Here is a 24,723-nt window from a genome sequence, read left to right as displayed (position 1 = left end):
TACTAAGTTTAACATCTTAGAATAAAGACAAATATACATATTAATCTATACAATAGAGTTATTCAAGAATACATATCCCATACAAAATAGTTTTAGATCTTTAAAATCTAAATGTTTTCTTTGTGTTAAAGTACACGATACAGAGTTGACTGTTATGAAAGTGCTAATGAACAACAATATTGTTCCAAAGAGGGCTTAAGATAATGAACACATTGAGAGACACACAAGTGCTTTTTGCAGAGTGCTGTGGCCCAACAGTCCAGGATTCCCCTGAAGGCATCATGGTTCATATTCAGTTGAGTTTGACAGGGACTTGATGGCATCCTGATCGTCATCCGTAGAGAAAACGTCTGTCACTTGAGCTCTTCTCTCTTTATTAAATCTTCTGTCTCGATTAGCTGACACACTGGCTTGTTTCTGCCGTAGTCTGTGTTTCTGTTAGGAGTGAAGTACAGGTGCACGATTAGAAAAACATCAGTGGAGACAATAACATTTCAACTGAATACATTTAAGCCGTACAACAATAATAGTGTTTTATGATAGATAACACGGAGAAGCAGTGCTTCTTGATTTTGTGAGTACTCATGATTTATTGAGTAGCACTTTTGTATAGAAATGCAATGTATAAAAACATGGGGCTGTTCAAGTGGAGTGCATTGTTAACCAATGTGTATCATATATGCAATATACAAAATAACTGTTCTGTAGTGGTTGGAGGTGTCAGGTACTGTAGGAGACCTACTCTTTGACAAGTAGTACTGCCTGAAGCTCATGAGTACAATATCTTCACTGGCTAAGATGCCTCTTAAAATGTACAAATTGCAGCTTTACCGCTCAAGAGTTTTGCAGTGTGGAGTTTGAGATGCTCTTACCAGGCTGTCTGCACTGATCATTCTGGTCTCTATCTTCCTGTCCTCTGTGATTCTCTTTACTGAGAGCTGGGCCTCTTTCAGCCTGCAGAAAAATGATAGTGATCATTTAATAGATTTAAAAGAAACACAGTAAAACCAGAGCAACAGTGTCTGATTCAAAAGAAAAAGTCCTTGGCAAATTTAGTGGTACAGTGGAACAGTATTGAAGTGATCAATTTCATCAATTGAAAAATAATAGATTCAGATATTCATAGAATATTATTTTAAATAGCAACAATAGGCTATTGTGAATATGATGCACATGTGACACCATTTTACAACAACTCTTTGATATACACAAGTCTATATTGTAACAATCCTAATAAATGCACTTCTTGATTATTAAATTAATCAAACAAGTTATTGATAGAATAGAGGGTATGTGCCCGCCGGGCACATACCCTCTATTCTATCAATAACCTGTTTGATTAATTGCCCAGCATAAAGTGAGTGGCAAATCGAGTGGCAAAGTGAGTTTAACGATAAGTTGTATGCAATCAGATTGTTGTTTATGGGCTGTCAAGGCCAGAAAGTATTTTGTTGCCACTCAGTAGGCGTTCATGATGATGATGTCACGTGCATACCCTCTATAAGAAGATAATGATAGTTTCAGCCCTAGACCACTTGCAGCCTGGACCTGGTGCGCACACACGCACGCACACACGCATGCACGCACGCACACACGCACGCACGCACGCGCGCACGCGCGCACGCACGCACGCATGCACGCGCACACACACACCTTACCTTTCTTTATAGATGATTTGGTTTTCCCTCTTCCACCTGGTCTTAAAGTCAGCACAGAACTCATACCAGAACATGAAGAAATGACCAGTGGCCACCTCTTTCTCTCCTGCTTTGGGCTCCAGACCGAAGTACTGCACCAGATCCTGAAAGCTGCACCAAAAATAGAAAATCAAAATAGGGATATTGGGCCAGTCTCTCTAATCCAGTGGTCCTCAATCCTTTTCAAGCTCTGGGCCACTAGTATATTTGAAAAACGAAAAACAAGCCCACAATGCGCCATGCTGCCACAGAGCACAACATGTTGTGAGCTGGTAGATATGCCATTGTTGGTGCGTGACATCACATTAGGCACAAAAGTGTTTTTCCACACTTTTTCCATGGATGGACTACTGGTTGAGAAACAATGTCCTATCAACAGTATACTGTAGTTTCACATTTTATTGAGATAGAAACAGGCCTTGATGCTGAATTCACACTACAAAACCAGGTGATGCTTAACGTCATTTGGAGAAGAAATGTCGTTTTTGTTTACATTTGGGTTGTTGGTTGTTTGAGGATATTGTTAGATTGCAATCAAACTTGGCTTTTATAATTTTGTCAGTATCAATCCCACATTCAGAATTCAGGAGGACACGCTCACATTATGCTTTGTTTGTTTGGGTTTTCTATTCATTCTGCCCCACAAAACAAGACTTATTGGAAATACTTGCGGGCAGGTTTGTAAGCTTGTAATAAAGATAATTGAGAGATTTTCTTGAGAGCGAAACAGCATGTTAAACACAAACATCGCTGGTTTGGATGTTACACAGGTTTTTCTCAAGAAGACAGTATTGGTGGATAATAGTGGATATGTAATTTGAGCTATCTTTGTGAAAATGTGGGAGACAATAAACAATGTTGGCCCTGGAAAGAATCCCTCCTTTCTTCGGTGCAAATTAACACAAAATGTGTTTTCTGCAATGTCCAACTGACTTTGGTGACATGAGTGGGTCACATCTCATTGTTTTGTCCGACGTTTGTTAAAAATCAGTGTCTTGAGACATGAGGAGGCATACAAAGGACAATATGGTTTTATTCACAAACCCTTTTTGTGCCGTCACCAACAGATAGGAGGTTTCAGAGTGTTCCTTCCATGCTGCAAAGAAAAAGACAAGATGACTCAATAACGGGTAAACTCAATCAACAATGAGAGAGATTACATTGAAATCAGAATCAGAATCAGAATCAGGTTTATTTGTCACATCACATTACAAGTAAGGTGGGTGAAATTCATTTTTGTGTAGACACACATTGCAGTTACAGGGGAAGGTGACAGCAAATTGAGCTACACAGCTGCAGCCATATTTCGGCGCTGCCCTTAGCTTACTTGCCTCAGAAAAATTTAGAAAAGAAGAAGAGAGAAGGATAGGGGGGGGGGGGGTAGAGTTTGGGTGGGGGTCTTGACAGAGAGGGAGGGGGGGAGGGGTGTAAACATCACATCACATTACATTACAGTTGCATTGTATCGTGTGGGCACAGAATGAAATAGTCATAATCCTTCATTTCTTCTACATGAACTATACATTATGGAATCTATTGATATCCATACTGATAGTCACTCACTAAGAACGTTGTATTATTATATATATTTTTTTTTAAATGCAATTTATTAGGTTCAGATCACAGTACAATCACTTCTGCTCAGACATAACCTAATTCTTTTATATATATATTAAAAAAAAACATTTAATTTGCTCCTCAACAATGGTGTGATATGCATTCTATAAATGTAGTCTCCCTATCCCTGTTACTTGTAAGAATATGTAGTGTGTTTTCCATAATTGTCTTCCATATGCTCTCTTCTATATTTTCCCCAAGATCTATTTGCCACTGTCTTCTAAGAGCAGAACGTTGTATTATGATGACTCTGTCAAATGGAGCCAGACAACCATTTGGCCTCTTCAAAACAGCAATTTCATGGTCAATTATTGAACAATGGGGCCATTCTTGATACTACTTTCAAACTGCTTTGCCTTTATCACAAAATAACGGACAGACACTAGTTTCTGTCTCTGTCTATAATGTGTGGGTTTCAATTTCATTCAGAGGAAGAAGTCCATCCTAACTATTCTTTTAATCTTCCTTGAAATGCAACTCCATTTTGTTGTCCAAATTTTCGTACATTAAGTGGCACTTTCTACAAATGAGTGGACGGCCCTACCTTACTTTCAGATATAGACACAGAATTAGAAACAATCTACAAAGTAAAATTACATCACTCCAATAGCAAGAACTTGTTTTCACTTGTTTTAACCATGTAAACCCTATACTTCAAAAATTCTTATATGGGGCCAACTTAGTTGACCGTATTCTAATGGACTACACTAAATACCTTTGCCAAAACTAGCTGAGCTGTACCGTGAGCTTGTAGATCTGCTATTTTTGGCAAATATTCCCCTTAGAAAAGAGTTCAAGTGGTGACTCAGATAGTCTGAATACAACATGAAATGTTAAGATGCATATTTTTTGCAAGTGGAGCAAAGAGACCAAGACGACAGACAGGAGTCTTTCAGTCACTGCCAAATCTACCTGATCCCTATCTGTGTGTCTAGCCTTGGCTGTGTACCCACCCGCCAACATTTATCTCCCTCACAGACGGAGATATCAAACTCACTCCATCAAATACGAACAGGGACAGAGATGCATGCCATGGTAACAGGATGTATGCTAGCTTTAATCTGAATGCTAGAGACAACAGACTAATTATGGAAGGAGTAGGATTTTTGGAGAGAGAAATGGAAAAGCAAAGGGTGGTGCCCTGGAAATTAATGTCTTTTCACTTTCAGTCAGGCAGATGGTACACACATTATATAGTGGGCTACTAGAAAGTGGCTTAAAAGCACCTCAGAATAGACTCGTTTTTACTATTTGGCTCCTCAGAGCCTAGAAGACTGTCTGTCTGTCTGTCTGTCTGTCTGTCTGTCTGTCTGTCTGTCTGTCTGTCTGTCTGTCTGTCTGTCTGCCTGCCTGCCTGTCTGTCTGTCTGTCTGTCTGTCTGTCTGTCTGTCTGTCTGTCTGTCTGTCTGTCTGTCTGTCTGTCTGTCTGTCTGTCTGTCTGTCTGTCTGCGTGCGTGTCCGGAGCTAATCTCACTGGACCGATCAGTGCCAAATCTCTTGTGCACACTGCCAGTAGGCCACAGTAGCACCTTTCACATGTTTTATACTTATTATATACATACATATTTAATATTTAATATTTTTATATTTATTATAAAAATAAAAAAAATCATATTGAAACCAAATTCTGAGTCATATCTAATATAGATTCTGATCTCAACCTTATGTGGCCAGCTATATGGCCACATAAAGCCCAATATCCACAATGAGCCACACATATTCTTTAAAGATCAAGCCATAACTAATCAGCTTGAATCTGCTGGTTACTGCCCCCACACTGATGATGACTATCATTTATGTTAAGATATGTGTAATGTACTGTAAGTTGCATTTCAACAAAATAAACATATTGGTAAGTGGAATGCTTGCCCCAAAGCATAGCCTACTCACTCTCATTTATTTAGACCCACTTGGTGCGGCACACTCGCCCGTTTGTGAGTCCGACTGTTCTGGGATCACCGGATTTGACTGGGGCAGTGGGGCGAGTGGACTTTGGTGGCCAGAAATTAGTGGGTCCGTCGTTGGATTTGACCTGGGGCGAGTAGGTTCTGGGGCTAGCATTCTTGTATTTAACATGTTTTGTGTCCTTATGTGTAACCAAAAGTAAAGTAAAAAAGAAAATCACACTCCTGTGATGTATTTATCGGCCACATGAGGTCTCACGTCGTCATTTAGTGCTCTAAACAAACCTTAAAGTCCATAGACTTGCAAAAGATTTACGTCATAAGTGCTCTAAACAAACCATAGCTTATGCCATATGACGCAATCTTCAAAAGACATGCATTGGAGGGGCTAGCGCCCCTCAAAAAACTAAAAGTATACTGACCACTGAGGATGAAGGCTTCCATTTTGTCCTTAAATGGCTGCAGGTTCTCCTCCAGGGAGTTAGAGCACACATCCCTCACCGCTTTCTCACACACTGGGAAATAACATAAGGTAGAGAGCAATATATTACATTCTCCGATACAGATACAGTTTAACCACTTGTCTTACGCCATACTTAATTAGAACTGCACTCTGTCGAGTGCCTACTTGCTTGTTGCACACAAGTAGGCCATAAATGGCCTACTAGTGCGCAAGCAGAGCGTGCAAGTGCTGTAGACCGCTATAAACTTTCAAATCTTAGTCTCACATATTGAATTATTAGATTTACCTATTTGCTACGTACCTTGCTTCTGAAGGAAGAAAAGTAGTATTTTTCAGTATGGTAAAATCATTGTTACGTCACCGTCAACTATACCCTGGCATTGGTACATATATTCATCACGTAATATGCTCATATGTCCATATATGTGTACATGTCTATATGTATGTATATGTAGTTTTCTGAGTGGTTGGTGGTATAATGTGATCGGCTGGGTGGTTTGATGCGTATGTACTTGACACTGAAACGTATCATCATTACGTCGATTCACGGAAAACATACCTGCACGGTCAGCTTCCGTATGTCCGTATGACATCATATCACGTGCATTCTAAGGGACATTGGTACATATCTTCATCACGTCATGGGACATATGCTTGCGCAAGTCATTATTTGAGAAATAGTGAAAATAGATGATCAAAAATCTAATAAAAATGTGAACTATTTGGTATTGAAGTCTCACCTCATATAAAGATATATGAAACTGAGATTGAAGTACATCATTATCCATATTCAATAGTCATTGGTCAGACCAGTCATTAGTCCGACATCGACAACCTATCTCTAACCCTAACCTAAACATAACCGCAAGCATGGGAGCCGCGCAGTTCGAGCGGTAGTCCGACCATTGTTTCCGCATGTCTGTCTGTTGGCGGGTCTAATCTTAGTATGCATCCCCCGTACAGAGGTTTTCTAGGCACGTCCAGTTGAGGGCAGCGAGGACCGGGTGGAGGGATATCTCCATAATGGCCTGGGAACACCTCAAGCTCCCCAGTCAGACTCGGCTAATGTGGGCAGGAAGGGGAAGTCCGGGGTTCTCTGCTGGAACTGCTACCTCCATCACCCGACTTTGGATAAGCGGTTGAAGTTGGATGGATGGAGTATCTAAATACAATATACGGTAACACGTCTGCAGTAGTTGGAGGTTGTCTCTGACTCTCCCTGCACTTCTATTGAGAGATGTAGACCCTGTGGTTGGGTAGGACCACTACAGTTTGACAAGTGGTATTGCCTGAAGCTCAAAGCGCACTCCACTGCCCAAACAGATGTTCCATCTTACAGTAGGTCAGTGGGAGAAATGTCTCCAGTGTGAGAGTTCTGGGTTCAAATCCTGGTGTCTCCCAAGGGAGATCATTGTTGTCACACTATTGCGAAGCAGCAATATTGTAATGAATGTAACAAGAAAAACCTTGAACTCTTACAATTGTTTTTCGCAATTGTAGCTTAGGAAGGAAAGTGCACTCATAATGCATTTAACCCTGAGCTGAGATGGAGGGAAAGCAATTATGGAGAGTCGGGGAAGAGACAGAGAAAGACAGGGAGAGTCAGGGAGATCGAGGCCGGATTGGCTCAACTCCACCTGTGCCAGAGTTGGAGGTTATCAATGTGGTTTCCCCTTCAGATATCATTTATTCCGATTCACCTTAGAGATGGCGGCGGCCAAGCCCACTGTAACCCAGCTCCTCTCCCTGGCTGTGGCTCCATGCCGCTGTGCTCAGTAACCCCCCGCCGCCTCTCTGTCCGTTCAATCAGTGGATCACAGGAGCCAGTCTCCTGAGCCAGTCATAATAGTGGCTGCGGTGGGAGCCGAGTCCCTTCGCGCCGCTACCCCCAACTCCCCACCCCCCACCCACACGCTCAGTCAACATCTCCCAGATAAGATTACAAAAGAATACTGTTTTCATTGGGGATTTGTGTAAACGTTGGAGGTAGGTATCTATTTGCATTATGTGGCGAGTCTTTCCTTTTTTTCCCCCCTCTGTCTTTTGTGACTTACAAGAGTTTGCTTATTTCAGACTGAAGAGGGTCATAAACTCTCACATAAACAGAGCTTACTGATGAAAAGGAAGAGAGAAATCAGTGTTAGAGCAGCTTCTTGGCTTCATGGTGTTGCATGACATACTATATATTTATAGCAGCTGACTCATTTTTGGAGAGGGTATTCCATTGTTTAATTGGTCGCACTGCAACACGTTGTGAGCTTGTAGGTCGTCTATTGTCAGCACGCAACAAAGTGTAAAATCAGGCATTACGACGCCATCAAGGTCTGCCAAAATACATTTATGTCGACAAAATAAACTGTACGTTTAGTAGACTAAAATCTTATATTTATTCCACTAAAACTAGACTAAAACATTTCAGATGACTAAAATATAAACTAAATCATTTTTATTCAAAAGACTATGACAAATAAAATGTTAGTGCAGAGAGAACAATGTAGTGCCTCAAAGAAACTAGGATCAGTGCTATCTTTCCAAACAACAAGCAGTGTAAATAAAATTAATTCAAAAACATTTGTGGTAAAAAAAAAAAAAAAACACATCTGCGTATGAACTAGTCGAAAAGGTGACTAGAAGGGATGTAAGAGAGGAGTACTGGTGGAGTCTGAAGAGATGAGTTTTCAGACTACGGTGGAACATTAGATATAATAGGACTATTATGTAATGTTCCACCGTAGTCTGAAAACTCACCTCTCCTTTGGGGTGTTTTTTTTGTCACATTATATGTGTAGATAGATAGATGAAATTCGTCCTCTGCATTTTACCCATTCTACGACAACTAGGAGCAGTGCGCTGCCATCCCCCTCAGGGAGCAATTCGGGGTCTTGGTCAGGGGCACACATCGACACATTGCTGACCTGGCCTGGAATCGTACCTGGGGCAACCAGGGGCTCTGGCTCACTAACCACTCAGCTATGGCCGCCTGAACATTGGGAGTGAGTCTGCACTGCAGTTCTTACTGCAGGGAGGGGGGTTGTTCCACAGCTTGGGAGCCAGGAGTGAGCACTGCCTTTGTCATTGTTGGCTTGGGAACCAGTGGTCTAGTCCAGTCAAGATACTCAAGATGCTTGACAACTATAGAGTTGACCGTCAAATCTCAGCTCATATCAAATGTATTAACTGCAATGCGAGCGGTGCTTGTAACACCAAGTACGCATCCAAATAAGAAGAATATTCAAACAGCCACATTGAGGGCCCAAACACCGGGCAAGATAAAAGCGTCCTGCGTTGGAGCGATCCAGATCGCACGGTGGTTTGGGTAGACGGACCGATAAGACAAGGCTGTGTTGAGAGGAAGAGAAAGTTATCTGAGGCCAACATCTAGGGGCCACACTGGAGCCCAGATGACACCACAGAGGGTGCTGCCAATCTGTGCATCTCTGCATCGGCCCAAACAAGAGATAAGAGAGCCTCCCTAGAGATTACATAAGACGAGGGCGACAGGGGATACAAAGGGAAACTGCAGGATGCACAATGAAGGGAGATATGATGTGCAGGATTAGAAGCTGGATCTTAAAACAAAAAGGCGCCACGCAGGCCAGGATCAGTAGCTATACACATGCAAAGAAGCACATGTGTGCATGTATGCTATGAAACGCATGCATGTGTGTGGCTGGCTGCCTGCTGTCAAACTTGCACACACATACACACGTACACAAGTAGAGGCAGAAGGAGAGAGCAAGGCATAATGTCCTCAACATGACCATTGACTGGATAAACTGGCTGGCATGTTGAATGGCGTCATATGGGCACACTTAAAGAGAGAGATGAGAGCATAAGAGGGATAAGAGAGGGGAGAGGAAATCTTTTGTTCTTGGCTTTAGCCGACTTGAGTTTGGTCAAAAGACGCGGGCCCTGAACCTAAGTATAAACAGTTACTCAATGGATGGGGCCAGTGATGGGAAACTGTGTGTGTGTGTGTGCGTGTGTGTGTGTGTGTGCGTGTGTGCGTGCGTGCGTGCGTGCGTGCGTGCGTGCGTGCGTGCGTGCGTGCGTGCGTGCGTGCGTGCGTGCGTGCGTGCGTGCGTGCGTGCGTGCGTGCGTGCGTGCGTGCGTGCGTGCGTGCGTGCGTGTGTGTGTGTGAGTGGGGGTCTGAAGAAAAACGATGCCAGACTGGGCCGAGGTTTGGTCTGTGGGAACTATCAAGAGTAACACAAAATCACGGTGATAGAGTTACATGGGCTGGCTGAGGTTTTCAAACAAATACACACAACAAAATGACCACAAGGCGAGTCTATTCCGGTCAACAAGTCACATGGATGTTAAAGCATGCTGTCTGACTGTTCAAAGTGGATATTATGTCGAGCTAGCTGTGTCTTTGGGAATGTTTGGGGGGCGACTAATACTGAACTGGGGGCTGTTGGTATTCATTCCTCCATAAACGAGAAGATAAAAAGACCAAACAATAAAGTGTTGTATTACTTAATTGGTTCATGATACAGTACCTGTCAGATCTCGTCCGAGCTGTCTCAGGTCTCTGTTGAGGTCATCAAATTTGACATGCGCCGCCAGGGAGACCTCATGAGGTTCAGGAAGTGGGAACTTGCACTCCTCTGTTCCTGCACTCTGGTGACATCCAAGCACATGCAGAGCAGACACCCAGGGTGAACATTTGATGAAAATAGCCAATCTATGATAACCTCTGAGATTTCGGCTGTTTTCGACAGGGCCTAGTATAGATCAAATCAACATGACATCACAAGAAGAAAACTTTCCGGTAACTCCAGCAGTGTCACATTGGAGCAGTATTATTCATTAACTTTATATCTGGAAGGACACTTATGATGTTGTTATTAATATTGACTATTAGAAATGTATTATTTTGTTCTAAATATCAAAAGGTTGACAAACTAGACATACTGTAGCTAATGGTCTGTCAAGGCTTTTCATGGTTTTCGCCCACAAAGTAGCAATTTGTGTATTGACTTGTGCTTTTGTTTGAAATGTACCCATTCTACATACTGTAAAACACCACTCAAAAATCACACCCGTGTGAACTGAGTGGTGTAAGGTTTTATATAGCATGATCAGCTGTGGTCTGACGTAATGTCTGACGTAATGAAATAAGGTAAGGTATTATGTAGCCTGATCAGCTCTGATCTGACGTAATGAAATCACACCCGGATGTGATTTCACAACTGGCTTTTTCTGTGCAGAGAAAATGACCACGGTTGCTACGGTCATCCAGTTCACCCGGGTGTGATTTAATTACGTCAGAAATTATTTTGAACATAGCAACCATGGTAATTTTTTTATGCACACAAAAGCCAGTTGTAGGAGTGGTTTACACCACTCAATAAAAATGTCAATCAATCAATCAGGCTGGACAATTTATTTTATATTGTGAAAACATCCATAGACATTCTACCCAGTTTGTTTACAAACATTCTGATCTGGTCTATGGGGAACCCCGGCCAATGATGTATAAATGGTGTAAATTAATAGCTAGGAACCCAAAGTGAACAAAGTGTGTCTCATCATGGAGCTTTGGCTCATTGAATAAATAAGTTTTATGTTATTAATTATGTTAATTGAACCCACAAAGGCAGGAGGAAGAGAGGAAGACCTAGAGCCACCTGGAGAAGGACCACAGAGCAGGAGATGAAGGCACAAGGACTGTCATGGCAACAACTGGATCGGAGGATACAAGACCGAATAAGATGGAGTTTGTACTCCATTTTAAAGGCCTAAGTAAGTATTAACTCTGAATATCCTTTTTTTAAGGGGCGCTAGGCCCTCCAATTTATGGCTTTCCGAAATTACGCCATAGGCCAGCCAAGTCTATGGACCTTTGTTTACAGCCTAATTAAAAATAACCGGTCGCCAGCCAAGTCTATGGACTTTAATTCAGTTTGTTTAGGGCAGTAAATTACAACGTAAGACCATGACCTGATGTTTCATAGCAATAAATACCTCATTTCTTAGATACCATTTGTCCACAAATCTACAAATTGTGATTAAGTTACAGCGCTCCTTTGACAAGCATTAAAATACCAGCACTGATTAAAAAAGTAGTTGAATAACGTAATAAAAATCACACCCGTGTGAAGTGAGGGGCGCTAATATATTAAAGTCTAACTCATGTTGCTATGATATGGTGATGTAATGGTGATGTAAAACAAACGGTGTCAAAACAAACATTAAATTCCCTTTATTGCTAATGGAATATAATGTTTGTGTTAGGGACAGGAATCCAGGATGACGTAAATTTTCCCTTCATTGTCAATGGCGTTTTTAAAACAAACATTGAACTAAAAACAAACATTAAACATGTAGGAGGGGCCCTCAAAAAGCATGACAGCATGACAACCAACATGCATTTGCGTTACCTCGTCCACGTTGCGTAAATAGTACGACACCACATAGTCCACCAGACTGATACGATTGTCCTGGAAAATAAGAAAGCATCACTTTATACACTTAATACACTGTATCTCATTCTCAACCAATGGTCCACATGCACCACTAGTGGTCTATGGCAATGGAAAAACATTAAACAGTGGTCTCCCTGCTTTTTACCTACTTGGAAACCATGGGAACTCCATGTTTTTGTGTCATAATTAGGTCTACAGGTGGTCCATGAAAAACAAAACACACAAAAATATATAATATGTATAAATGTATTGTACTTTGTTAAATGTATAAAAAATATATACATTTTTGAACTAATAAGTGTAGTGTGGGCGGTTGAAATTAAATATTGATGTTAAGGGCTTGATATAATTTGTTGTGCGTGGTGTCATGCATCGGAAATAGCAAATCTATAAGCTCATAACAGAGCTGATATTTTCAGTGTGCAACTACAGTAAGTATAAATCCAGCGTATACATTAATACAATTGTTCGTCAATGTTAAATATTAATACAAAAATGTAAATAAAATTGCTTTAGGAAAGGGAAAACAAAAGGACAAATGATAGTTGCTGTAAGTAAATTAATAGAGAAGCCATACAGTAAATATAGCACATTAAGCACATAAATTAGTAGCCTACATTAATGCTAAGGAGGTGACAGGACCACTAGCCACTAAACACACTCATTGGAGCAATTGCATGATCAAGCAGCTTTAAGCCATTGAAGGGCTCTTAACCAGTAGCTTTTAGTGATCTGTGCTCATCGAGGATTAAACCTTATGACTTTCTAGTAACAAGCCTGCTTCTATAGGCTTTACACTACAGCCACCACACCCTTTATTCATACAAGCTCTATTAAGTCTATTTCATCTTTGGCCTGGCTCACTCTCTCACTGTTGGAGCCTCGCAATGCTAGCAAAATTGTGCAACAACAACTTTAAAACATTTTTTTACACCCTTGGCATATGCTGAACTATCAATCCACAATTAAAATAAATTATTTGAAAGCTCCTGCAAAGTGAACGCGACAGGCCCTTACTCTGCTCTTGACATCCTTGAGTTTGGACAGGATCTCAAGGCCAAAGCCATCGGCCTGGCCCCTGGTCCTGCTGCCTCCGTTCATGTGATTCCCCAGGGCCAGCACCAAGCCCATCACCTCCCTCACACTGCTGTCCTGCAACAAAGCCTGCAGGGAAACACGTGCCGGGTTAAATGGCAAAGAAGGTGAGTGCATGATTGTGTTCACTTTCAGAGGCCTCGTAGAAAGTGCTAAGCTCATCTTGTTGCAATCCCACAATATTGTGTGAACGATAAACACTGTCAAAGATCTGAGTGATACAATGCAAATGCCGTGCAATCCTATTGTGTCTGGAATCAGAAACACGCCCTTCTGTGAGTAAAAGCAATATATCATGTGGTGAAGTGGCTCCGATGTGTCAATCATTTCAGAACCAAGAGATAACCTAATCAAAGCCTGAAGGAGAAACATGATTATTTTGAAACATCAAAGACATTATAAAGAAAGGCCTGCCGCCTTTCAGCATGCACAGTGGTATACTTTCATTTGGAGGTAGGGTACACATACAGTACAGACTGTGGAGGTAGGGTACACAATACACATACAGTACAGACTGTGAGATGACCTTTCATGGAGGTAGGGTACACATACAGTACAGACTGTGAGATGACCTTTCATGCGGCCATGCCTACCTGGCAGACTGAGGATACCATGTGGACCTTGCGCTGGACGGACACGATGCCATCGGTGAACGTCGACTGGAAGATGATGCAGTGAGCTCTGCCGGCAAAGTCTGGGATCTGAGCGAGCTCATACAGGAACCTGGAACACAAAGCACATGTATTAGAACCATATTCTGAACCCTGAGCTACACAGCTACAGCATGGAGATGATTGGGACATGAATTGTATGGGGGATACAATTCATGTCCCAATCATCTCCATGCTTCCTTTAACCTGTCACGTTCCTCCTTCATTTGTATCTCCTCTTTGTCCATGAAATCGATTTATTTTCCGTAATTAAAGACAAGGAGCTCAATTATAATTGAGCCCCATCTTGACTTTCACTTCAGGTCTCTGCTGTCACAGCAGATGTGACTTAACTTTTACTCATACTTTACATTATAATCAATACCCCTGTTTTCCATTAATAATTTATGTTTAGTAAAATAACACCAGGTGGATGCTTACTGTTCAGGCTTGTCCAGCAGTTTGACCTGATCTTCATCTGACGTCTCATAGTGTCTCTTGATCTTCTCCAGCTCCTCTGGCAGAGCTCTCTGAGACACAAACAGTTGGGATTTAAAACAAGGAAGACTGTTTCCTAATTGCACATAATTTATGTTCAAACTCTATAGGAAACTAAACAAAAGACAACATTTTACATTTTCATAGAGCGCTTCAATGGTCTCCAGGTCCACCACAGAGCTGTCCACTGTGAGCACAGCTGTAGAAACAAGATCATGACAAGACACAGGTTAGGCCTGGTGGTTCTACCATAGTTCATATTGATTTAGATAGATAGATAGATAGATAGATAGATAGATAGATAGATAGATAGATAGATAGATAGATAGATAGATAGATAGATAGATAGATAGATAGATAAAAAACGTATAGTTTCATATGATCTACTATAACTACATTCCTTTGTTGAATCTATGATGACGGTACTAGGTCTGATTTATTGGGCAGAACAGGCTGAGCTGAGATCTAAGAGCCGGGGAGGACCCTTGAGGGCCCCCATAACCCGTTCACATGAACACAGACAGAACACATTTTCCCTTCATTTGGGAAACTGGCTTCAGAGACTGGAGCCGGAGATTAGCAATGCAGATAGTTTTTGGCCGACGCCGTGGTATGCTTTTAGCTTTTAACCCTACTTGAAATTCACCAACAGCTCATATTCAATGGTTGAATGCAACGTGCAAATGAAAGTGAAATGCAAATTAAGGAGTGGAAGGTTTAACCCCATGAACCCTATATTCCCTATATTTTGGACATGTTATAAATATGTGAACATTCTGTGAAAATAGCCAGTCTACAAGGCCACAACCTGTCACAATGCGACACGTTGTGAACACGTCAGCAAAGACTTTAAGTATAGAGGGGGGAAAAGGAGGGGGCCTAATATAGAGCCCTGGGGGACTCCGGTCATATAGGGTTTAAATGGTTGGGGTAATGGCATACTGTGAATGGGTGATATTTAAGGTGCTGTGGCAGACTCAGCATAAGAGCCAAGCTTGTGACTGGAAGGCTGCGGCTTTCACTTCCTGCCTGGATCAACAGGGAAAAAGCTACAAAATCGAGCTGGGGGAATTGAAACAGTCATAACTTAACAACGATCAGCTATGATCCATTCAGTGTGGAGACCCTGGCCTCCCCAGATGATTTTCTCGGAGGAAAATGGTGGTAGACCATAAGAAGGCCCTAAGAAGGGTATAAATGTATATTATGCATTGTAGTGCATTGTAGGCCACTGCTGACAAAGATCATGTATTGTAGAAGATGATCCGTTGAATCAGCAGCACATTTATTACAAAATGATAAATTAAACGGAAGATCTCTTTCAAGGCAAGCTAGAATTGATTTCATGTCCAGTACATTATTTATATTTTATAGGCTACATACTGTATAGTAGTATGCTGCAGATGAGGGTTATTGTTCCTGTCACTAACCTTGCTTTATGTCCTTCATCTCCAGGTGAAGGCTCGAAATGAGGATACCTACAGCCTGGGACCGCTTCCCCTCAAGAAGCTTAATGATCTGACACACACACACACACACACACACACACACACAGACACAGACACAGACACAGACACAGACACAGACAGACACACACACACACACACACACACACACACACACACACACACACACACACACACACACACACACACACACACACACACACACACACACACACACACACACACACACACACACACACAGTTACCATGACTGCAAGGTTTTGACCATTAGTGGTATCATTAGCAGTGGCTCTATTGTTAAGGGACTGAGCAAACACATCATAGCATGCTGTACTGCAGTATAAAAAAGCTTAACACCTTAGTAACACATTTGTGTTAATTTTCAGACAAACTTCCCATTAGTAAATAAACTCTGCTGCAGCAAGACCTTAACTAACTAGTGTAGAGTAAATGTGTCCATGGCACTTTTAGCAGCATTCAAATACAAACTAGGACTTTTCATTTATGAAACCTGTGATATGGTGTCTGAGGTCAATGGCATCAACTCCCTCTAGTGGATGAAGACACATAATAGAAATATTGGACTTATTCCAACAACGGAACACTAAATGTGAACAAATTACGGCCAATCCCAATTCAGGGGGTGGACACTGAGCAGTGCTTATTTCAGGGTATATGACGTCACAGCGGCGCGCCGTCTGCATACATACTAACCAAAATCCTGCTTGTGTTTGTCATTAAGTTTATCCTGAGTTAGAGGATGAATGGTTATACTGTAGATGTTTAACCCGTGTTTATTCTGCCATGTACTGTAGGCCTACATGCAATAATGTGGATTTATTTTGCTCGTGTATTCTCCCAACAACCCAGTAGGCCTATACTGAAGCCGGATAAACTGCCAGTGAAACCATTTTTGAGTGGTGTAAACCACTCCAACAACTGGCTTTGTACCCGTGTCTGTTCGTACCAAAAAAATCACACCCGTGTGAACTGAGTGGTGTAAGGTTTTATATAGCATGATCAGCTGTGGTCTGACGTAATGTCTGACGTAATGAAATAAGGTAAGGTATTATGTAGCCTGATCAGCTCTGATCTGACGTAATGAAATCACACCCGGATGTGATTTCACAACTGGCTTTTTCTGTGCAGAGAAAATGACCACGGTTGCTACGGTCATCCAGTTCACCCGGGTGTGATTTAATTACGTCAGAAATTATTTTGAACATAGCAACCATGGTCATTTTTTTATGCACACAAAAGCCAGTTGTAGGAGTGGTTTACACCACTCAAAAAGCTATGTACACTACCCGTGTCTGTCCGTACCACTCAAAAATGAGCACGGTTGCTATGATTTCATTACGTCAGACATTACGTCAGACCACTGCTGATCAGTCTATATAAGACCTTACACCACTCAGTTCACACGGGTGTGATTTTTTTATTAGATACACTGAAGGATGCTGCTGATAATCAGGGACTCTGCTGTATGTTTGGACACAAACTGTGGCCATAATTACCTTTCTGGATTTGGCTTTCTTCTCATAGGCCTCTGACAGAGGCTTCCTCTTGGTCTGTGCGGTGATTTTGGCAAAGAGGTCTTCAAACTCACTGGTGTTGATTATGTTCACTTCCTCCAAGGAGTTCCAGAGGGTGTCATTGCTGAGGAAGAGAGAGAGTGAAGGGTTGTGAGATGAAGAGATCCTGGAGAGACAGTGATTTATTTTATTTATGCTAGTACTTCATATATTTCAAGCATGGTTGCACAATTTAAATTGGTTTTAGTTTTAGATTTATCAAGAGTCAATGGCTGTTCTCTCCTCCAGTGATGTCATTTGGGGCTAAAATTCTAATTCTAAAGCTAATTATAATGACACATTGACAAGTATATGTCCGTAGTTTCAGCAAAGCACATTTTAGGGAAATGCAATTGTTTGATATCCCAGCAGGACATTGCTTAAGAATTCTCGTCATCCAACAATTGCTGACAGTGTCTGAACCAAAGAGAGCCACACACAAACTGAAGGAGACTGCATGTGGTTTAGCATAAGTGCAAGCTTGACTGGAAAGGATAAGTAAAGCCTTCATCGTACAATGGTGTCACTGAAACAATACGATCTGCAAGCTAACAATGTGTCACATCACGACGCATTGTGAGCTTGGTATCGACTTGCAGCAGAGGAAGAAGACACAACAACAACTTGGTTTCTGTCCCCTTTGTCGTCCATGGACAAAGCAGACGTTGTAATAATATAAAAGTTGTCAACAAATCTCTGTGCCAATTCTGACCACAAGATCAGTTCCTATATGTTTATTGTCCTTAGCTATTAAATTAATCTGACAGCGACTCCGATTTTGGGAAGGCTGACAACTATCATTAACTGTCAAAAACTTTCATAATCCCTGTCACTGTTGCCTAAGCCACTTATAATGCGTCGTAGTGGGATATGTTGTGATAGATTATAGAAAGACAAACTAGAAAGGTGCGCTCAGGATGCTTTCTCAATAATAATAGCCTACTTATCCTGTCTGATTGAGTAACATAACTCACTTCTCCATGGGGAACCACTGCTGGTCTTTCAATTATTCCATGGGGTGATTGATAGGAAAAAATATTTGTTGGGGGTGAACTATCCCTATAACTATAAGTCTTACTTTTTGCCATGGATCTGTATCCTGGTCCAGTACAGGGGCTTCATGGCACATGACGGCTCCACGGTCACCTTTCGGGGGGGCTCGTTCACCATGAACGTCCCACCCGGAGGAGGAGGTGGTGGTGGTGGTGGGGGGGCTAAGCCTGGTATGGGTGGAGGTGGTGGTGGAGGTGGTGGTGGTGGTGGTGGTGGTGGAGGAGGTGGAGGGCCATTAGATGACTGTGAGAGGTTTGGAGGAGCTGGAGGGGGAGTAGGTGGCTGAGTGGTCGGGTTGGCTGATGGAAGTTTCTGGGAAGGGAGGGCAGAAGGAAGAGCCGGCGTTGATTCTGCTGAGGTCAGCGGGGCTCCGGGATGAGGAGGAGGGGACGCTGGGACACACGGCGCTGGTGGAGGCGACGAGGAGGCGTCCTCCCTCGGTCGAGCCAGGCTGAGGCTGATGGAGGCCAGGTCCAGCTTTTTAGGAGACTCCTTTCGGAGCTGAGGAGGGCCCCCAGCACCGGCCCCGCCCGGCTCCTCCTCCTCGCCCCCCCTGACAAAGGTCTCCCTGTCTGTCTGAACGCAGACGGTGCGGAAGGCTTTGAGACCGAGGTCGTCTTCTGTGGAGACGGCGGCGTCACGGAGGTCCCCGCCACGGCAGAGACCTCCGCCCAGGGATAGTTGGGCCCGTAGGTGAGCCACAGTCAGCTCCAGACGGTAGACCACCTCCTCCTGCTCCACCCGCAGCCTGGACATCTCCTGGACATAGTCCTCCTGAGGGAGATACATTACACGTTTTCACACGTTCAGTGTTAAAATAACACATGACATTACAACTTCCATGTTTGGTCACCCTGGTGGACTGCTGAGGGAAGGAGGGTTGTGAGATAATGTGAAGAATTATCAAAATGACTTAATGGCCTATATGTTTTAGGATTTTGCACAGCAGTTCCTTTGCTAAATAAGGTTTGTGTCAAACCTGATTTAGGCCTGCAGTGTGTGTATTCACATTTCAGACTTTATACTTCACACACCTGTAAGTTCTCCATTTCCTCCTTGCATTCTCTCTGCAGCTGTAGCAGGGCAGCCTGGTGCTCTGAGAGGAGAGGAATACAGAATTTCTATTATGCATTGTGGTAAGTAAGTAGAACAGAGTTTGTTGGATCAAATGTGTGTGTGTGTGTGTGTGTGTGTGTGTGTGTGTGTGTGTGTGTGTGTGTGTGTGTGTGTGTGTGTGTGTGTGTGTGTGTGTGTGCGTGCGTGCGTGCGTGCGTGCGTGTTTTGTTTTGTTTATTGGTGGTGGTCTTATTTATATTTTGGGGGTATTACTGTGCCACGCCACAAGAGGGCATTAAAACATTGGATAAAGTTTAGGTGTGCACCGTGTGCTGGACTGCGGGAGTCAGTCACTCTCAGATGTCACGTTTCAAAACGCAAATAGAAATATTGTAGTAGGCTACTGTCTATATAGGCTAGGTAGCATAAGATACAACACAAAATAAGATAATTAAATAAAACAAACGAATATGTTTTATCTGACGAAGCAGTTGCAGCATAAACTGGCTAAAGAAATAGCCAGTCTAACATTCTGCAACTTGGTAGCCTACAACTACAGCAAGAAGACAAAGCCAGGAGCACTATGAAAAAAAAGGTATGCGTCAAAGAATAGTCGACTCTACATTGTAATGTACAACTACACTACAGTATGTAGGCCTACATTAGCGAGTAGCGACGTGACTGACGGGCCCATTGTTTACATCCTCCCGAGTCCCAACCCCATGACAGCTTGTGTTCTCAAACTTCTCATGCAGCAGCATTGCGTGAAATGTTTTAATGTTGTAACTACCTTATCTAGGCAAATAGCATAACTAAACACAATGTAAAAGGCACGTGTATAGACAGTAGACAGTCCCGTTCCCTCATGCATAGACTGTATTCACCCGCTCACACAGGCATAGTTAGCACTTAGCTAAGTACAAGTACAGGATGGATGGATAATTGGATATATATATACTAGTAGGGGGTGTTGCTTGGTCCAAACAGCATACAGTATAAGTGCACCGTATGAAATATTATTCAGCATGCCACTGGATGAAGGTCACCCCCAAGGAGGGGGGAGATAATGATATATGGCTATAGTACAGTCTATATTTACAATACATGCCTAGTAGGGTTGTTTGAAGCTATGAGGGCTCAGGATGGACTACTTTTGGTATATAAGCAATGCATACAGTTGTCAGCAGATGGCAGTACATCTCCAAAAGAAAATCTGACAAATATAACAGTGACTTCTAGTACAGTTTGAACTTGGAGAATCGAGATCTCTGTAAAATGGGCAGCTAATGGATAAGCCCCTGGTACAGTATGTGCATGTATTAAGTGTTAGAGGAGAAGAGTGTGTATGCCTACTTTGAACACTTACATATTATAGTCAGGGTTGGATTTGCTGGTGTCTCTGTTATTGATATTCTCCCTCTCTGTTATTGTTATGGCCCGTAGGAACTAGGGATATAGCCTACTTCTTGTCATTTTGAGAAGGAATTTGATTGTTCTTGGTATGTTTGTCATTTATGTTATGACTGTTAACCCTGTTAATTCTGGCGTCACAGTTTTGCGCTTATTTGTTGTTGGTCAAACTTTCTGCCATCTGACCCAATAGCTAGTACTACAACCTGTGTTCTGTGCTCATACTCGCAAAAGAAAAGAATAGTGACTATTTTGTCTGACATTTGATATACAGAACAGTAAGTAATCACGTTACGATGCCTAGTTCTCCGCTGTACACACAGTGACACACAGGGTGGAGGTGTGTTTACCTTGCAGTGTGTGGACCATATCATTATACAGTCAATCCATGAAATGACAAATGAGACCACAGAACAAACACTGCCAATCCCTACTGCCTATTGCTCAGCATCAAATACTGGAAATGCGTTGTTAATCCATGCCCACATCATGGATTTTCATGAATGAATCAATGGAGAGCCACTTTCAGTATTTAGAGTAGATGGATTAACATTAGCCGCAATTTGCAACTCTAGATTTTTTTATAATGGGATGAATCTAGAGTTGCAATACCCTCCATTGACTCCCCACTCATCATTTTGCGTTTGCGATCTGCTGGTCTTACACAACGTTAAACTCACCAACATTGCAGCTGTAGTCCAAGCTTGAATTATTCTCTTTCAATCTGCAAAGCTTGTTTTTCATAAAAATCCCCCGTAGACATGTTATGAGCTACTTTCTGTCAAGAAGAAGAAATGTTGGAGTTTGGAAGCGCTCGTTTGTATTAAGGGGTCGCGCTGCTGCCTCCTGCATTATGTGCAAATGCGAAACAGATGCATGCAGGGACGTTCAGTGACTTACGACGAGCGCTTCCAAACTCCAGCACTTAGAAAAAGAATCACTTGCACAGAATTTCTTGACAGAAAGTAGCTCATAACATGTCTACGGGGGATTTTTATGAAAAACAAGCTTTGCAGATTGAAAGAGAATAATTCAAGCTTGGACTACAGCTGCAATGTTGGTGAGTTTAACGTCGTTTAAGACCAGCAGATCGCAAACGCAAAATGATGAGTGGGGAGTCAATGGAGGGTATTGCAACTCTAGATTCATCCCATTATAAAATAATCTAGAGTTGCAAATTGCGGCTAGATTAACATCTGGGTCTAAATCTATCCAACTGTTTAACAGGCAAAAAAGCTGTGTCTATGATTGGTGGACCAAGGTTAATCATCAGAGCTTCACAAAATGTTAAAAGATCAACCCTTAAACCATTTATTTACTTTAATATGAGTTATCTTTGCATAATAGCTACATTAAATTAAACATTCCTTTCTTGATTTCAGTTTTCCTTTCAAATTGTATCTCTTAATATTTAAGGCAACTTAAAAAGTTTCATATTTATTTCATAATTTGTAATTTTGTTAGTACCTGCTTCTGTATATTTCAGCCCAACTTTCTCCTCCTTGAGTGGTGGCCAGACAGCTTGCAGGCGGCCTGGAGTCCTTTCATCACCCTCTCCTGGGGCGGATGCCTCCGACTGGAAAGGAAGTGTTTAAAACAAAGATTCAGCCCAAACATTCATAGCAAAAGCAGGTATGTTTTATACAGCAGTATTAAACATGTGTACTGTAATATGTATGTCTAGCTATAATATGCTTGCTGTAATGTACACGTTCCGTAACACAATGCATACTTTGCTATCAGAAAGGCTTGTCTTCAGTGTCATCTTATTGGAGGTTCTCTCAAAGAGGGTTTTCGGGATAAAGATGTCCTTCTTCAGAGGTTTGGGGGTAAAGAAAGCCTTAAAGGCGTCAAAGGCTGCTTCCGCACTGGAGAGTGGAGCTTTTGTAGAATCGTGCATCTCTGAGGAGTCTGTAGCCTCCCCTATTTCCTTTGTGATTTCTTTTTCCCGATTGTCTTCATTTTCATGCTTTTCTGTGATCTCGCACATTTCTCTTTCAGTCTCCCTATCGACTGAATCCGACTCTTCTGAGGGTTCTTCTGACTCTGTTCTTTGTTTCTCCTTTCTTTCATCTCTCCCATCTTTCATCTCACGATTTAAAAACTGTGAAATTTGGCCCAGGAAGTTGCCTTTGGGTTCGCTCTGGTTCTTGGAGTCTTTATCGGGTTCAGTGAAGATTTCTCTCTTCATTCCCTGGGACGATGTTCTGATCTCGGCCACTGTATCATGCTCGGGTCCTGTTACCCCTTTCCTGAGCACCCTGAGGCCACTGAAGAGGGCAGGTAGCTGGATGGGCTTGTCTGCTGTTGGGGAAACTGGAGAGAAGGTGGTCCTGGTCGAGGTGGAGCCAGGCAGGGGGCCACTGGTTGGGGATTCTACAGTAGGGAATGGTGAATTGTCTTCAGGGCCAGGCCGCCAGGCCATGGAATCCGCTGCTTCTGGCAGCATGTCTCTGTTCTCTGCTTCTTCATCGTCCTTTTCTACCACCACCTTCAACCCCTCTTTCTCCACAGGTATATATGAAGGCTCACTGCTAGAGTCCTCCTCGGTATGTTTCCAAGTTGGTGTAGCTGCTTCTGTTGATGCAGCGTGCTCCTCAGAAGCCAGATCTATCCTGGTCAGAGTTATCACTACCGTTCTGCTTTTGGATGCTCTGGTTGTATCAGATTTCATCACATTCTCTGTAGAACAGTTCCCATGATCAGTGTGCGCATAGTCGGTACACATATCTGACGGGCTGTAATTAGAAACATCTGCCATGATGTATTCATTGTCTCTGGAATCCTCTCCACTGTTATGAGTGAGCATGTCCTCGGCGCTGTGGTCTAAACTTTGAGTGGTGTTATCCACACTCACTTCCTGGTTGTGTTCATTTGTCTCAGCGCGGTTGTCTGGGATTGGCAGGATATTTTTCTCTCCACCATTGGTTGATATGCATTCTGGAGATTCATGCAAGTTTGCCAAGTCCACTATTTTATGCAACCTCTCACATGTGTTTTTGCGGCAATAATCTATGCTATCACTGTTTCCCTCATGTTGATTTGAGTTGTCTAAGGACACTTTCCTGTTGTTCTGAAACATATCTGAGACCTTTGTTTCCATACTGCAGTCCAATAGACCGCTTTCGTTCATGTGCATTTCTTTATCGGTGTCTTGTGTTAGACTGATATCTTTACCCCCCTCTTCTGTTTGGTCTTCGTCACTGCCTGCTTCCTCATTCCGATTTATGTCAGGCTCCACCGAGCCATATGACATAACCTCTCCTTCGACAGGTGATAGGATTTGATCAGGGAATTGTTTGTAATGCTTCAGAACACATCCAAGGCTGGAATCCCCATTCAGCTTCAGAGTGTCATCAGGTTCAGCATCAATCAACATATCACCATTCTCAGGGGGTGCCTCTGCAGAGAGGGTCCGGATGCACTTCAGGGTGGCAGGCTCCTGTCCCGAGTCGTGTTGGGAGCGAGTGAAGAGAGTGGAGAACTTGTCCAGGAGTGAGTTACAAGGCAGCTCTGGGAGGGATTTATTTCCCAGGATGTCAACATTGTTAGCGTTTACTATGCTCATATCCATGACTTGTGTTTTTACAGTATCTATCTGAATATAATCTTACACAAGAAAACAATACATCTCAGTCTACAGTCTTAAGCATGCAATACTTGAACCAGAAACGGCATCTATTTAATGCATTCCAGGACCATGCAGTATATTTTATACATAATCTACGCACAGTTCAAGCAATGTAGTAGACAATCCATGCACAGCCCTAGAAAGCCATAGTGTCAGCACTGAAAATCCAACCTGCGTT

At 42.5% G+C, this 24,723-nt stretch overlaps 1 protein-coding gene across 1 annotated transcript; it reads right to left on the bottom strand.

Annotated features, from left to right (window-relative positions):
- Positions 1-60: 60 nt before the first annotated feature.
- Positions 61-24,488, bottom strand: fmn1 (formin 1; the record flags this gene model as incomplete). The annotated part of the gene is made up of 17 exons (XM_079526335.1): positions 61-435; positions 873-954; positions 1,659-1,808; positions 2,742-2,793; positions 5,641-5,733; positions 10,184-10,304; positions 12,068-12,127; positions 13,130-13,276; positions 13,801-13,930; positions 14,299-14,387; positions 14,493-14,554; positions 15,786-15,873; positions 17,339-17,480; positions 18,474-19,222; positions 19,483-19,544; positions 22,382-22,490; positions 22,647-24,488. The coding sequence occupies 17 exons, from the start codon at positions 24,486-24,488 to the stop codon at positions 280-282; spliced, it is 4,134 nt and encodes a 1,377-aa protein (XP_079382461.1). The 3' UTR covers positions 61-279.
- Between the last annotated feature and the right edge of the window lie 235 nt (positions 24,489-24,723).

This window comes from Electrona antarctica, assembly GCF_951216825.1.
Source record: "Electrona antarctica genome assembly, chromosome: 17".
In the NCBI taxonomy this organism is placed as follows: Eukaryota; Metazoa; Chordata; class Actinopteri; order Myctophiformes; family Myctophidae; genus Electrona; species Electrona antarctica.
Note: the sequence above shows the minus strand (reverse complement) of the source record. Positions and strands in the feature narration are given on the sequence as shown.